Source organism: Heliangelus exortis, chromosome 20 (assembly GCF_036169615.1).
Source record: "Heliangelus exortis chromosome 20, bHelExo1.hap1, whole genome shotgun sequence".
Taxonomy (NCBI): Eukaryota; Metazoa; Chordata; class Aves; order Apodiformes; family Trochilidae; genus Heliangelus; species Heliangelus exortis.
The window spans coordinates 3,544,688-3,561,426 of NC_092441.1; the positions used below are offsets into that span (position 1 = coordinate 3,544,688).

The 16,739-nt window shown below is 38.3% G+C and overlaps 1 protein-coding gene across 3 annotated transcripts in view; it reads left to right on the top strand.

The window, feature by feature from the left end:
- SMURF2 (SMAD specific E3 ubiquitin protein ligase 2) overlaps positions 1-16,695 on the top strand; it is a 58,912-nt gene extending 42,217 nt beyond the window's left edge. For 2 of the 3 annotated variants that reach the window (XM_071764470.1, XM_071764469.1), the window contains exons 10-19: positions 918-1,076; positions 4,860-5,070; positions 6,542-6,645; positions 7,810-7,924; positions 8,364-8,542; positions 9,042-9,179; positions 9,403-9,523; positions 10,933-11,134; positions 12,451-12,526; positions 12,814-16,695. In XM_071764470.1, coding sequence (XP_071620571.1) covers positions 918-1,076; positions 4,860-5,070; positions 6,542-6,645; positions 7,810-7,924; positions 8,364-8,542; positions 9,042-9,179; positions 9,403-9,523; positions 10,933-11,134; positions 12,451-12,526; positions 12,814-12,913 — 1,405 coding nt within the window. In that variant the 3' untranslated portion in view covers positions 12,914-16,695. The remainder of the gene's footprint in view (positions 1-917; positions 1,077-4,859; positions 5,071-6,541; positions 6,646-7,809; positions 7,925-8,363; positions 8,543-9,041; positions 9,180-9,402; positions 9,524-10,932; positions 11,135-12,450; positions 12,527-12,813) is intronic. The other variant, XR_011729970.1, reaches the window with a different exon arrangement.
- Positions 16,696-16,739: the final 44 nt, after the last annotated feature.

The window sequence follows — 16,739 nt, forward strand, 5'->3', positions numbered from 1 at the left end:
AAAAAAAGCCCTCCAGTTCATCAGCAGTGTGTATATGTGTAATGGCAGCAGATGTTCAGTCCCAGAGCCTTGTATTTCCATTAGTGGCTTCTCAGCCTTTTGAGTCCCTGCAGACGGCATCTCCTGAGCCTTTCTGCCTCTCAGTTCACATCATACTCTGTGCACACCTTTAAAAAGAGCTGCACTGGATAATGTGAAGTATTTGAGATATGAATTACATACACAACAAATCAGCAAGTGTACAGTTTTAAAGTCTGGTATTTGTTTTCAGTGAACCTCTGGAACGAATCCACATCTTCCTAATTTCAGCAGAATTTTCCTGAGACCCATTAAGCTATCTCTGCATTGCTCAGTGCAGAGCTGAGTCATTGTTCATACAAGATTTTATTTGAAATATTTTGTTAGAGAGCTGTTTGGTTCCCACTAGCACTTGGGATTTTGGGGCAAAACTGCCTGAGCCATAACACGCATATCCCATGCGTAATTCTTAATGGAAAGTATAACTCTTGAGAAATATAGTTTTGTTTTGTAGGAGTTTTTAAAGTGTGATTCAGAGTTCCTTACATGACTAATGTTGTTTTAAAAATGTTTTCTGTCAGAAGTGCAATTCCATTTTGGCAAATATGGCAATGGTCTTTATTTTTGTTTTAAGACTGTATTAATTTAACATCTGAAGTTTGTTTGTAAAAATGGAGGTTACTTGATAAGAATTTCTCTCCCCACAGCATGTGTTCTGGGGTGTGTGTTTTTTCTTTGGTGGGCTTTGCACCTTGGGAGCAGAGATTCCAGCTGAACAGATCAAGTTTCTGTAACAATACATTTTCTCAGACTTCATGGAATTGTTCTGTTACATTTACGCTTGTTTGGCTCGCAGGCCAAATGCTGAGGTATTTTTCATTTTATATTTGTTTTCACAGGGATCTTAGCAACATCAATTGTGAAGAGCTTGGTCCACTGCCTCCTGGATGGGAGATCCGAAATACAGCAACAGGCAGAGTTTATTTTGTTGACCATAACAACAGAACAACCCAGTTTACAGATCCACGGCTATCTGCTAACTTGCATTTAGTCTTAAAGTAAGTGTAAAGTCTCTGTTGAGTGTAAGAGAGGAAAGGAAGAGACTCTTGAGGGGTTTTATATCAAGGGGATTTTATGTATTTTATATATTTTATATATTTTATATCAGGGGGATTTTATATCAAGGTGTCTTCTGCCATTCAGTAGCATTTAAAGGGTAGTAGCAGTGTTCTTTAACACACTACCAAGTTATTGTGTTAGGCAGCACAGACAACAGGTTTGATTGTTCTTGTGGTGGTGATGGTGGGGAAATAAAATTCTCTAGCAGCATTTAGGCAGGAATGTGGCAATTGGGATGCCAGAAGTTGGGGGCAAGGGAGGGGGAAACAAGTGCTGTCCTGTGGAAACGATTGGCCCATGGAATTTTTCCTAGCAGCAAGAGAAGTGCTTTCTTTCCCTTTCTTTATAGTTCACACTAATTTCAGTTATGGAGAACTTTATGAGGTTGCATTCATTAGCCAGGGGTGTGAAGCACTGAGTTAGGCAAGGGTGCACAAGTGCCCAAACATTTTCCTGGAATAAAGGAGGAATAATTCAGCTTCTACCCTCAGTTTTAGAGTAAGAGTAGTGGAGATGTTCTTAAAATAAGACTTCAGTAATTTAACTCGGAACTTTTACAAAAATAATAAAATAGAAACTAGATTTTTTTTTTCAGCAGTAGTGTTTTGATAACAGGCTTTCATATTGCACCTTTTAAAAGAAAAAGGGAAACTTTAAACACTTCTGGCTCATGTTTTTATTTCCTAGGCACTCATATCACACTGAGGGATGAAAATCAAAAAGCAAACAAATTATTTTGTTTTGTTTTTTTTCATGTAGACGTGGCTGTTGGTTTCTCCAAGCTCTTTGGGAGCTCGATTCTATTGTTTCTCCTACTAACACTTCTTAATACTCTTGGGAAACACCTGTTAAGTACTGAGTAGGTGTTAAGTTGAAGAAACAATAAAGAGTTGGTTAGATAGAAAGCCAGGCAGCCCTGGGCAAAGAGTAAGTAGGAGGAAGTGTCCTATTAAGGAAGTGACTCATTGGGAAGAAAAGCTGAAGGAAAGAATAATGGAAACAAGCACTGAAAAGACAAAACCAAGGAATGGAAAGTAATGTCCCAAGAGGTCAGCATCTTGTTTGTGTAATACATAAAAGCTGCCTGGCCTTTACCCAATATACATCCCCAGTAGGAGAGTCTAAATATTGACAAATATGTATTTTATTTAGATAAATAACTGGTTAAATATGTGTACTACACAAATTCAGTAAGCTCCCATCATTGAGACACTTTTGGGGTTTTTTTGTTGTTGTTGTTTTGTTTTTAATTTAAAGTAATAATCACTAATTTTAGCTGAATTTAGATGGTTAGTTTCAAATTAACATGATCTTGAAAAAAAATTACCAGTGGGGGAGTATGATCATGGTTGAAACACAGAAGAGTTCATTAAATTAATTTAGATTTAGATATTTTACTGAAGAAAAACTTCAGACCCTTGTAGGTAAAACAGTCTAATTCTTACACTGTAGAAAATTCTGTTAGCTGGATTATACATTTGAAAAACTGAACTTCACAGACAGGTTTATTTTTAAATGGCAATAGGGTCATAGTGGGTAGATGTGTGTGTATTGTGGAGGACAAATACATAGCTAGCTTTGGTATCTGGAAAATCCAATTTGACTTTTAGGTTCCAGAATCACTGAACCACTTTATATTTCTTTAAACTCAAAGCACTACTACATTGTGCACAGCTTTTCATTTGTACATCTGTGTTTCATTAGGGAGGGATTTCAGAAATTCAACCAACAGTGTCATCAGCAAAGTTTGCTGCCTGATGAATCTTCTCTGGTGTTTATTCTTTTATTGCAGCAAACAGGATATGTGAAAGCTTCCCCAGCCCCTCTTCCCCCCCATCCTTTAGGCCACCTCCTTATTTATTCTTAAAATAAAAATAGTTTGCCTGAGGCCTGTCCTTTGTCATTTTGTAAATTATCTGAGTTCAGTATTTGGGTGGGATGGATGTGATAGAGTTTCGTGTTCAAAAGCATAATAAAAAGTTTACTCTCAGTGATACTGACTTCTCTGCTGAGCTGACCAGAGCAGTTTGTTCTTCCAGTGATGACATTTTAAGTTATGAAAATAATCAAACCTATTACCCAGTTCTGTTTTAAAATACCAGTCAAGACTTTCTGATGGATTTTGGTTATTACAGCACTTGCAAAGTACTTAGCTGTATCCTTAAAGCACTGTACAGAATCAAGCATAGTCATTCAGCTATGAAAACAAATTAAACTTAATTATTTTAAGCACTGCACATTCACTATTTTTAGCCTGATACGGAGGATGGCATTTGATTTTTTTCCTGTTATTGCTGCCCTGTTTTAGATTGTTTTAATTTGATGCACAGATCTTAAGTTCATGCTCCTATCAGACTGCAAACAACAAAACAACTACACCAGTTTAGGGAACTTTGTCATTTTAGGGCATGGTAACAAAGTAGTATTTCTGTGCATTATTCCCTCCTTAGAGCCCAGTAGTAAAGAGGAGGTATTATTATTATTATTCCACTTTGAGTTATTGCTGAAGTGATGTACAATGTGCCAGTGCAGCAGTTTCTAAATGTTAGGCTTGTAAGAGTACTGATAAAGATTTCCTGGTCACCTGAGTAAGTTTCCCTTAAGGGTGGTTTGTGCAAAATTGCTCTAAATAGAAGGTTTGCAAATAGCAGAATGGCTGTCAGAACCACAAGGCAAACTGGCTGTGCCCCCACCCCTTTTCTGATTGCCAATTCTGAATGTTCCTGTGGTCAAAGCCCTCTGGAGGTGAGTTTTGGTTGGCCAGGAGAGATTTCTAATAGATATTGCTTCAAAATAGACAGGCTGAAATTTTAATATATTTTAAAATCACGCTTGGTTCCATCTGAGGGTGAAAAAACCCCAATATATTAACATTCCACTGAAAACCATTCTGAATTATAACCTTTCTTATTCAGTCAATCCAGGGTATTCCCACATGTCCCACACAGAGATGTTCTCATGATTTAGGTAAAATACAGCCCATGGTTTAGAAATTCCATACTAAAAAGCTACAAAAATATCCACTCCCTGTGTCCAGGAGAGCACATCTCTGCAATATGTTTAATTTACTTTTCCTACTAAGAACTTAGGTTTACAAAATCTCCTAGAATTGGTAGTAAAAATACTTGTTTATCTGTGCCAATTAGTTACACGTGAGCTCCTACATTCCTGTGGTCCAGACTAGGCCAGGTACAAGGGACAGGGTCCTTGCCAAGCTGCCAGCACAAACATCTTTTTGTAAGCTTACTCTTTTTCAGACAAGCCATGTAAAACAGACTATGGTATTGACTGTAGATTAGAGGCATAGTGTTTGGCAGATCCCTGAATTTTTAAAATGGAGGAAGGCAAAACACAGAGAGGAAATGTGGGAATGGTATCTGAGAAATTCAGTGTCAGCAGCTTAGTAGTAAAATTGTAAGGATAATGCCGTATTATATAGTGCTGTCACCTTTTACAGACTTTGTAGAGTAGTACTAATAGAAGTAACAAACCCTAAAAACAACTGATAGTTGCCAAGAAAGACAGAAGCCATGTGTCTTCAGTCAGGATAAAATCTCCCAGTGTGTTTTTTACTGGATCCGGCCATTTGAGCGTAATCACAGTAAGAACTGTAGTAAACTGAAAGTAGCTCAGCTACAAAGCCTTAACCTTTAAGAAACCTCAGAAGAGAAGAGAGGGGATGTGTGACTGGAATGCCTGCTAACAGCTGTGTTTGTTTCCAGTCGCCAGAATCAGCTCAAAGACCAGCAGCACCAGCAGCAGCAGCAGGTCGTGTCCCTCTGCCAGCTGCCGGATGAGGCTGAGTGCCTGACCGTGCCCAGGTACAAGAGAGACCTGGTGCAGAAACTCAAGATCCTGAGGCAAGAGCTGTCCCAGCAGCAACCCCAAGCTGGCCATTGTCGTATTGAGGTCTCCAGGGAAGAGATCTTTGAGGTAAGTTGAGAATTTGACCCATTTCTTAGCGTGGAGGGAAGGGGAGGGTTGTTCGCAGCTTAGGTGAAATGGTGAAGTCTAGAGATAAAGATGGGATGTTACCAGTGGTGAATGGGCAGAGGAAGCATTTCAAGGGGATGTTGAGAACAGTTGTGTGCTTCAAGTGGATGAATTTACCCTCAGAGAAGAAGGTGGAAAGCTTTTCCTGTGGCTAGAGATGTACAGACTGACAGGGACCCAGGAAGGAGGCCAAGCACTTGCTGTGTTTGAAGATGCTGTCTCACTTCTTCCTTGGATATCAGATCATGTCTGCTACAGGGGGAATGTTACAGTTTGAAAACCAAGCCATTATTAATGATCTGTGATCCATTGTAACTGTAGTAAAATTACTATTGAATACCATTCATCTTTGGAGTCTGGATTACTTAACATCTGTCTCCACTCTGCTTGATTTTATTTTTTTTTTTTCAGAATCATACCAGTTTTATCAGTTGTCAGGCTTCTGAATGAGCAGAGGTGCCCACTGTGGAATGTCTGCATTTTATTTTGTCAGATTTGATGAATCTATTAAATGCAATTTTAATTAGTTGGCTTTTTCTGCACAACAGGCTGTCATCTTGGGAACTTTATCACCCATCCCACCCATCCCTGTTGCATTTTTACCCCACCCACAAGCTTGATTGCCCACTGTGTTGTCACAGTTTTTTCCAGCCAAGAAAGATTTGTGTAGGTCTTCCCTTTGGAGAGTCAAATCAGTTCATAATCAACTAAAAAAGAAAGGGAGGAAAAGCTGCCCTACAGCAGTGAAAATTATGTTCTTGTTCTGAAAACTGAATATGTTGGGTCCCAGGCACACCTTCCCCTTCCCTTCTGCAAAGCCAAAGATTGGGGCACTGATACTGGACATAAACAAAAAATAGATTTTTTTTTTTTTTTTTTTTAATTACTTATGCATTTGTTTTGCCTCTTTCAGCTTTCTCTTTTCATGCTTTCTTGGTCAAGTTTTACTGACAGAAGAATACTTCTGTACAATTACTGGGTTGGCATTCATACTTTTGTTTTTAAGATGCTTCCTGAAGGTTTGCATGTGTGTTGAACCTAAAGTAGAAGCTCCTGTTGGCTCACAAAAATTGCCAGCCTTTTTTATGCAAAACCAAAGAAGTTTCATGGCACAGATTTTAATTTTTTTGTAAGTTACGAGAGAATGTTCTGATCACAGCATGCTAAAAATTTAACAGAAGGTGTTTTTTCTCACATATCTGTTTTATTTGACAAGTGCTATCACACTGGTAGAAAGCTAAATAACAGTCTGTGATATGAGAAGAAGTGGTTCATATTTAGGAAAACATTATCCCCTTTAATAGTATCCCCTTTGCCCCTGGAGCCTGAGACTCCCTTCATTTCTAATAAACAGTAATATCTTCTTGTCTGTAAATAGCAGTTAATAAAAGACAGTGTTATGTGTTTGCAGGAATCCTACAGGCAGGTTATGAAGATGAGGCCAAAAGACCTGTGGAAACGATTAATGATAAAATTTCGTGGGGAGGAAGGCCTTGATTATGGAGGTGTTGCCAGGTGAACAATCCTTCTGTCTTCTGTCTCCTCCTCAGCAGCCACATCTGTGCTTTGAATTCTAAACCAGCCTTGTATCAGCCCTGTTTCTCCACTATTCTTACTTAGTTATTTCTGTAACAGATTGTGTGTCAGAAGAATGTGTTTCCAGATAGTCTTTTAAAAGAAAGTCTGCATAAAAAGTTAATATGGTGAATAAATCAAAATGCATATAAATAAATGAACACTTAGTCAGGTATTTAGTTTGGTATCTAGTGAATTGCTGTATTTATTTGGTTAGTCAAGTGTGAGCATTTGGGAAATTGTATCAATGAATACTTGGCTTTGTGGCAGAACTTTGATTAAAAAAAAAAAGCTTTATTGCAAATTATCACTTCTCTTTGAAGCAAAATGTTAAAAACCAGCAGGCAGTGGGCAGCACTGTTAGGAGTTGTAGGCCAATTGCACAGATGCTGAACGTGCTCCCCACCTCTGGCATATGGATCTACTTTCTCTAAATGGGTGTTGACTCATGTAGGAGTATTCACTGTTTGCATTGCATTTTTTTACCATTAGTATTAATTTTAGAGAACAGACAAAGCTCCCAAACAGCCTGTCTGTAGCTGGTGTATGGCAGGAAACCTGGGCTGTGCCCTCATGAATTTGTAGATGACCAGCAGAGTTTTCACTCCATCCATTCCTAAATATTTTAACATGCTAATAAGCCATAATTAAAAAAAAAACAGTTTTGTTGAATCAATTACTACTAATTCTTTGGTGATAGTAATAGTGGTTAAACTAAAGAAGGTACAGATATTATTATGCTATTTTTCAGTTACCTGCCACTTATTTTTCAGCGTGGGTTTTGTCTCATTGCTGTACATTGTGTGGAGCCTTTGCCATCTGCCATACATAAATACAGAAGACCAAGCTTGAAACTGTCTTCCTCATTCTTAGACCATTATTTGCTTATTTGTGAACATTGAATTAAAACTTTTAGTAAATGTATCTGTTACCTGAAGACAGTTTATATAAAAATAATTTTAATTTCAGCCTTATCTAAGCTTGAACTTTCTTCACATTAATGTTTAACAGTAAGATGAAAAGCAAATCAAAGTCTCTTGGAAAGATTCTCAGTGTGGGAATGCATTTCTCTAAAATACACAATAAATTATTTATTTTCTGCAGGGAGTGGCTCTACCTCCTGTCCCACGAAATGTTGAATCCATATTATGGTCTCTTCCAATATTCCCGGGATGATATCTACACACTGCAAATCAACCCAGACTCTGCAGTCAACCCGGTATGACTTGTGCAGGAGTTATGTAAATGAGGATTTTGTGTTTAGAAATTACATCTGGAGAGTGTTCTAGACTTAGGAAACTTATTCTCACATTAGTATTGCTGGAGACCAAATTTGTGCAATATTATAATTTCTTTTTCGTACTGATCAAAGAAATTTCTCAAACATGGTTATAATTTTCACTTAAGATGTTGATTTATGTTTCCTCCAGGAGAAATTAAGTTTATTTTGTGTCTTAGTAGTAAGACTTCTGGACTGGAAGCAATATACTCATTGTGCTGGGTATAAAAAGAAACAAAACAAATCTCTGGATGTGCTGGGCTTTTTTTTTTTTTTTTCCCCTCTCATTTATTTGTATTGGGATTGTATTTCATAATCAGCAGATATAACCTGGAGGCCTTATTTAGCAGAATGGCTTAGTCTCTCCTTTCAATTCTAGGAACACTTATCATATTTCCATTTTGTTGGACGGATAATGGGGATGGCTGTGTTTCATGGACACTATATTGATGGGGGCTTCACGTTGCCTTTCTACAAGCAGTTGCTAGGGAAGCCAATTACTTTGGATGATATGGAATTGGTTGACCCTGATCTTCACAACAGCTTAGTCTGGATTCTGTATGTACTGTGTGTTGTATCTTACAACAGAGTTACAATTCTGTCTTGGTTAACATGTGATAATGTTACTAAATTCAGCTGAAAGAAATCAAGTATGTTTTCATATCCTGCTCAGGCAGAATTAAGAAACATTTTCCTTGCACAGTTCAGCTTCTTTAAAGGCCTAAAACACACAAGGTATTAAAATCTGGGGGGTGGGGTGGTGGTAGATGATTGCTGAGCTGTGAAGTGCTCCACTCATAAATTTGAATTTATTAATTTGGCCTATTAGTAACATGCTATTAAAATATAATTTCAAAACATTGATAATGGTTTTACTCTATTACATAGTAGAAATGTTTGTTCACCTTTAGCTTCCAAATGTTTGTTCACCTTTAGCTTCCAAGCAGTAATTTGAAATGCTGTTGAAAAAAGTAAATTGTGTGTCAGAGATAATAGGGCTGTAGTATATTTGCAAAATATGTTTTCCCTGAGTCACTTGCATATGTCTTTCCACCAGTGAGAATGATATCACAGGAGTCTTGGACCATACATTTTGTGTAGAACACAATGCATATGGGGAAATTATTCAACATGAACTGAAACCCAATGGCAAAAGCATTCCAGTGACAGAAGAAAACAAAAAGGAGTATGTCAGGTACATCAATATCTATTCCAAAGTTCCTTTTATATTTCCTAAGCAGAACTTATACTTATTTGAAGTAGTTGACAGTGTTATGCTGCTTTTTTTTTTCCTAAATGGAAGTACAGTGGTGTTGGGGTGTGTATTACTGTCAGTAGGGCCATTTCTTTGGCTGGAGAAATTGCAGGTTTATTGTCTTTGAGTCCATCTTTGACCAAACCAATTTGCACTCTTGCAGGCTGTACGTAAACTGGCGATTTTTACGAGGAATTGAAGCTCAGTTTCTGGCTCTCCAGAAGGGATTTAATGAAGTAATCCCACAACATCTGCTGAAGACATTTGATGAGAAAGAGTTGGAGGTCAGTACACTAACGTTACCTTATGTCGTCAAGTGTAACAATAAAAGCCTGAGGCATTCTCCTGGGACTGAGTAACATGCACAGTTGTATCCCCAGTGCTTCAGGGGGCTGCAGGTGTGCTAGCACAAAAAATGGAGTTAGCATAAAGGGTTACCAGGTCACACAGTCACTGAGACTGCCTGTGCCTTCCACTGAGAGCCATGGGAATGTTTCTGAGGATGACATTTCATAGAAGAAGTGGTAGGAGAGCCTCTCCTGGACCTAAAACCCCAGATAAACCTACTGAGAAGTAGCTGCAGTGACCTGGGATTGTTTCAGAGAGCATTTCTGCAGCTGAGGTGGTGCTGGTGCATATTTCTCACGCTGCTGTTTCACGATACTAAATTCAGTGCTGCCAGGAAAATAGTCTGTCACTCCCTTCCACCTCCCACCACTTGCTCCCAGCCCTTCCAGTGCACCACACTGCCTTTGGTGTCAGGCAGCTCTGTGGTTTTGCAGGGCTGAGTTATGCCAGACTAAATTGGCCCTGTAAATACAGCATAAGGAAAGGTGCTGTCTGGTGTTTTCTCTGACAAGCGTGCTACAAAATGTCAAGATCAGCCTCCAAACCATATCCTCTTGAGGCAAGTCCTGTAGTTACCAAGCCTGCTTTAAAACTGGAGTATAATATACAACCTGTTAGCTGTAGAGCTGAGTTTTTTGTCATGAAGTGAATTATTCATGCTTTCTTGTGCTCACTGTACTAGAATGTCAGTGATTGCTCTTCTTTTATTCTGAACCTTCACCAGCAGTGATGCAGCTGTACTTTTAACCCAGATGCAGAGGAAGAAAGGGAAGATCCAGTTCTCTTAATATCTAGAAAAATGCCTTCATAATCTTACTCCTGCTGAGCTTAGACAGATCCATGTTGGATCTCCATTTTGGAAGCACTGAAAGCTCTTTTGTCAGGAGAGCAGTCTGGTTGGTATTGCCTGTGTGGTCTGGCAGAACAAGATGACCTCTGAGGGTCTAGAGTTGGACCAGGCAAACTGTACCCTCAGCTACTCCCTGGAAAATAATGACTTCAGATGTGAATTATGCATGGACTTACACACATGGGTGGAATCTGTGGTTCTGTTGTTTAATGGACAGGTCAAGACACTTTATATAAGCTTATGAAATGGTTGATTTCTTTGGTCTGAATTGAGGCCATGGAAAAAATGGATTGTGTACAAAGAGAAGATTTAAAAAAAAAACAAAAAACCGAGTTCTATTCTCTATTGCTTAAAATTTGTGAGAGGTTATAATTTGCCTTTGGTATAAAATCTGTTGATTTTTCAATATCAGTTGTTATTCTTCATTTGTCTGGCTCCAAAGCAATTTTTGTATTGATCAATGATGAAATCCTACATAATATTTTAAATTCACAGCTCATCATTTGTGGACTGGGAAAAATTGATGTTAATGACTGGAAGGCAAATACTAGGTTAAAACACTGTACCCCAGACAGCAACATTGTGAAATGGTTCTGGAAAGCTGTGGAGTTTTTTGATGAAGAGAGGAGAGCTCGACTTCTCCAGTTTGTGACTGGCTCATCCCGAGTGCCTCTGCAGGGCTTCAAGGCACTACAAGGTAACTCCAGGCTGCTCCAGGAGGAACTGCAAATGCCTGTACTTGGAGGATGGAGTAGGACACATGACACAAACATGAGCTGAAAATGTGGCTGGTTGGGCAGCAATGGGAATGAAGAGAGATTTTTAGTGAATAACAATCATTATGCCTCTTTTTTTTTTTTTTCTGTTTATTACTTTGTTATCCAGCTCTTGTTTCAGTTCTGCTCTTCTCTCTCTGGCAAGTTCTCATCAGCTGAGATCTTAGTGGGGCTCTCCTGGTGTTTTGTTTTTTTTTGTGGAAGTCTGTGTTTTCATTTCTTTTACAAGCCCTCATCACCTGCACACCTCTGGGACCAGGAAACACCAACCTGCAGTGTTCTTGCTATTCTGACAGCAGAGACACTTCCTAATGCTGCCTGCTGTCTGTGTCAGAGCAACAGAATCACAGGCACTGGGAACAATCCCCTTCATCACAGACCTGGCCAGTCAAAGCTCTGGGTGTCTGTTAACACAGTAGTTACCCTTTTTTACCCTCACAAGACAAAACTGGGGGAAACAGTGGCCATAAACCATTTTAACAGGTAGAAGATTCCAACAGAACACAAGGGCTGTGGTAGCAGCTGCCACATACAAAAGCCAGTGGCTCTAGAAATCTGTTTTTTCATTATTGCTTTCCTACAGATTGGAACAGGAAGGTTGTCAGGTTTTAGATGGAGTTGTACTATAGGAATGGTCTTATTTAACAGCAAAGAGTCCCCATGAGAGTGACTGACCCTGTGGATTTTATTCTTTAATGGTCATCTGCTCAGACAAGAATTCCACTTCTGCTAAGGTTAGGACACTTGTAACCTTTTCTTGGTGAAATCTTCAGTGTAAGACTGCTGTGCTGCAGTCTTTCCTTCAGCAGAGAGATGAAGGGGACCTCTGTAGAGTCAGATTAATTTGACAAAATTGTAAGAAGTTGGTAGTGTGATTTTTCTACAGAATTTGAGTGGAATTTGCCACTGCCTGGTACAAAATGGGGACAAGTACAGGAAGGATGAGAGAAGTTAAATTAAACTTTTAAATTATATAATGCACAGTGTAAATGTTATGTTGTTGGTTATCTTTCAGTGATTGAAATAATGGCACAGTTATTGTGTAGGTGGAAAGGAGGAATATGGCTGATGGGCCATATTCTGGGTTTTGGTTTAAGTTTTTTTCCTGCCTGTTGATGATTTCAACTTTGTGCACAGCTTTTCTGTTTTTAAGGCTTTAGTTATGTTTTTCTTGCTGCAGTGCAATGAAGAAATTTTGTGTTATGCAATGTGGCAGAGATCTTTTCTGGCTTTTCAGGTGCTGCAGGCCCACGACTATTTACAATACACCAGATTGATGCCAGCACTAATAACTTGCCCAAGGCTCATACCTGGTAAGGCTTCTTCAGGTCTTTGTTGTGATACATAGATAAAGACCTATTTGTTGTCTCTGTATTTTAGAGCACTTGTTTGGGTTTTTTTCTTTTCCCTCTCCTCTTCTGGCACAATGCATGTGAAGGTGTGAAAACTAGAGATTGCTTTTATTCCTTTGAAGTTCTCTTGGCTTTTTTTAAGCATTGTTTGTCATCCTTTCAAGTAGGTTAAATGGAACGTGACAGAACTTTGCTTGGTGGTGCTTGAAATTCCAGAAAGCTGAAACTTTTCTGCCTTTTCTCCCCAGCTTTAACAGAATAGACATTCCTCCTTATGAAAGCTATGAGAAGCTGTATGAGAAGCTGCTAACTGCCATTGAAGAAACGTGTGGGTTTGCTGTGGAATGACCCTTCACAGGCTTACCTGAGACTCTATTTATACTCCTGTCAGCCAGAAAGCCCTTCCCTCAGCCAAGACTCAAGAAATGCTTGAAAATACAGGAAACTTTCCCTTTTCTACACTAGGACACTGGGAGGGAAAGGACAACTTTGGAATTTTTTTTTAATTATTTTTATTTTTTATTTCAAGAAAATAGGTTCTGTGGTTCCTGCCATAGGATCATTCAGCTGCTATTAAAAACTAATATCTTGAACATACAGAATGCTGACTTTTCCTACATTTCAACAGTTAAGCAGTATTCTATACTTAAAGACTACTACTATTTTTGTAAAAGGTAATCTATTATATTTGCCTACCTGATTTCTATTCTCAGATACCAAGACACAACTTCAGCAGTCGGTACAAGTCATGTCTCAGCCTGTTTTAAATATATGATACTGAACAGCATCTATACCTGCTATTTTTGGAAAAAATATTTTGGATTATTCTACCTTTGCATAGCAAATTGGCTGAAAGATTCATTAATCTTTTTAACTAAAGCCACTTACATGTTAACTGCATTTTCTTATAGTAAAACATTATATTCTGCAATGTAAATTCAACTTAAATGTTACCACAGGGGGCTTTTTTATATTTTTCAAGCATGAATTACAAATACAATGTTTTGGGGGTCCTATTTATATCACTTGTCAGAATCTTTAAGGAAAATTTCTAGTGTGAATGACACATACTGTCTTTGGTACAGTACTTGTGTTGCCATGTGGAATAGACCTTTTTTAAAGATCAGTAGACGTTTTGATTTTTTTAAAACAGCATTTTTCTAACAAGTCTGTCAAGAGTATTTTTTTTGTTGCTTTTGACTTTAAACACTGCATTTTTTCAACTTTTTAAGCATGCTGATGAGGTGGTATTTGACAGCAGAAGCCTGTCAGCAGTTCGTTTCAAACCCATCCTGTCCAGTCAACCAAAGTTTGTTTGAATGCAGCCAAATCACATTATATATTTGTTGATGCTAAAGATATATCAGGTAAAACACGTTCTAATCTTTGTCTAGCTGCTCATGACATGTGGGTTTAAGTTACAACTAAGGAAAAATGGTGTATGAACTGAAATATGTGTAGTGTGCTTTGAAAATGAGGGTTTAAAAGCGCATAATTTATTGATTGTAGGGATGGAAGTAAGTATATATATGAATTATAACATGGGTAGATTTCTTCAAAGGGGAATAAAATGCACTACCAGTAGAGGGAACTGGACTTTGAAGTTAGTTTGGGAATTCTCAGTTAAGAACTGTATGATCTGCTCATGGTGTGTAGATAAACCAGTCTGCTTAAGAGATGGTGGCATTCTCCTCTCAGCGCTGGGAATATTTGGGATAAGTAGCATTTTTTTTCCAATCAGTGTTGTGGGTTTTTTTTTTAACTTAGGTTACAATTAATCATCAAATCTGCACTATTTTTACACTGCCCATGAGAAGAAAGTCAAGGCTATTGAAAATGCTGAAAGAACGGGATGTAAACAGCTGTTTATTTTTTGCAGTGTAAGTCACACAGTGAACTTGCTAATTTTCTGTCTGTTCTGTGGAACTTGAACTTAATTTTGTTCTGCCAAATCTGACTGCCACAGTGAGTAAGCTACTACTGGATGTTGTGTATTAGAAGAGCAGGCAATGCACTACTTTTGTAGAATTGTGGTAAGAATCTGGTGAGCCAAATCCACATATTCATTTGATTATATTTTTTTTTTTTTTTGTACAGCTGTTGCAGGAAGGTTTGCTCTAAGAGACTTGCTTCCCATTCTGGGCTGGCTGCAGAGATGAGGCTACTTAGGGATGTAAACATGAAGCCAAGAGACTTGCTTTAACAGCCAGGTTTGAAATCTATCAGACCCTTTTTTGTCTTCATTTCAAGGGACCATTGCACTCATGTAAATGGCTGGTACCTTTGCAACTCCAATTGGGATTCCTAATCCAGGGCTTCCAGGTAATCCTCTTACCAGAGAAGCTACCACTAGAGCTTTCCAGGTTGCCTGGAAGAGCAAAGTAGGTTGTTGCCCAGTGTGTTTCTTACTCAGTACTGCTGCCTGAGGTTGGGACCACTGCTTTAGACACTCCCAAAGACCTCTCCTTACCCCTGTGCATTCTGAGGTATGATGTGAATTACTATTTACAGAGAGAGGCTCTTTTGACCACTGTTCACAGGATGGATACTCCAATGTTGTCCAAGTGATTTCTTTTATTTTTTACCCTGATCTTGGCCATGCTATGGATGTAGCCTCCCTGGTCATGAAACATGAAAAATATAAAATCCAGCTTGATCCAGCTTTTGGGAGAAGTCAGGACCCTGTGAGGTGGTTGGAGGGGGAAGGAATTCTGCTGTTCCCTTTGCACCACACAGCTCAGCCCAGCACTGTTCAATGACTGTAGTGTCTCTTGGCCACATCACTGTAGCTGCCTCCCAGGAACCTCCCTGCCAGCCTGCTTACACTGGTAGTTATGGCCACCCTTTTTGTGTCATAAAAGCTTTTTGGAGGAGGGAGGAGATGAGCTCTGCAGAATATAGGCTCTAGATCAGCTGATAAATACCATTTGCTTTCACAGCAGCCTTAGCAGTACATCTGTTTGTTCTACCAAACATTTTCAGAATGTTTTTAACTGCCATAGATAAATATTATAAACTTAATATATTATAGGCAAAAATAGACAAGTCTACATTTGACTTTCCCCAGCTGACAGATGAGGATGAATATACCAAGTATTTTGAGTGCCTTTCTACCTTCATGACTGAGAGCTTTAACTAAAGCACCTCATTACCTAGTCAGATGTTTTTCTGAAAATTTTGAAGGGTTGATTCCTTTGCAAAATTTTGTTTCAAGATCATGTCAGCTACTTTCCCCTCAAAAAGGTGCTAAGCCTAATATTGCATTTTAACCTTGGACTTTTCACCCCATGATTAATGTGAATATTTATTTCAGTGTGTCCCTCTTACTGGGTTTTTACTTTATCCAGTCTTTAGTCGTTTTAGAGAGATGTCACATCATGGTTTTATGCTGTTGCTTTTCATTATGAATGTTTAATTATGAACAGTGACTTTTGTAGATTTCAAATATACAGTACACAGTTGAGTTTCAGAGGATTTAATTTCTCGATGTAAAGAGTTTGTAATGGTGCTTTGTACAGTATGTATTCTAATTTTTTTTTTTTTTTTTTTTTTTGCACATAGTTTCAGTTTCCCTAAACTGATTTATTTGTACCAAATTTTTTGTGTTGTACTAAAGTCCAGAGCACACGAACCGTTTTTAAATTCTTATCCTACAACACTACATCTGTACTGAACTTCTGGTGCGTTTAAACTGGCTGCATTGATGGAAGTAAAAGCTTTGCTTCTATAGCATAAGTATGCATCATACAGCTTCATGTAGCATGCTACAACTGCTTCAGATTTTAAACAGCACCACATAGTTAACAGGTGCCATTTGTTGTACTTTACACTATGTAGTAGGTTTCTGGCTCTACCACAACCTCAGAGCTTTGTCTGTAGTTGTAATTAGTTTATACAAGTGTAATTACTCCTCCACAAACTGACAGTTCTTAGTTTATAATTTCCATTGTATTTATTACAGAGTGTTTTAGCATTGGTATCATTGTATTTTCACCCAGCTGTTACATGAGCTTTAACAAAAAAAAAATCTGTATAAAATGGTTTTTAAATACTTAATGTATGTACCCATGCAGAAGTTGAGCAATAAATTGTATGCTGTTTGCACTGTCACAGCATCAATGGTTTTAAAAGGTTTAAGTTTTTCTTAATTAAATCTTTACTGTAAATGTACTAT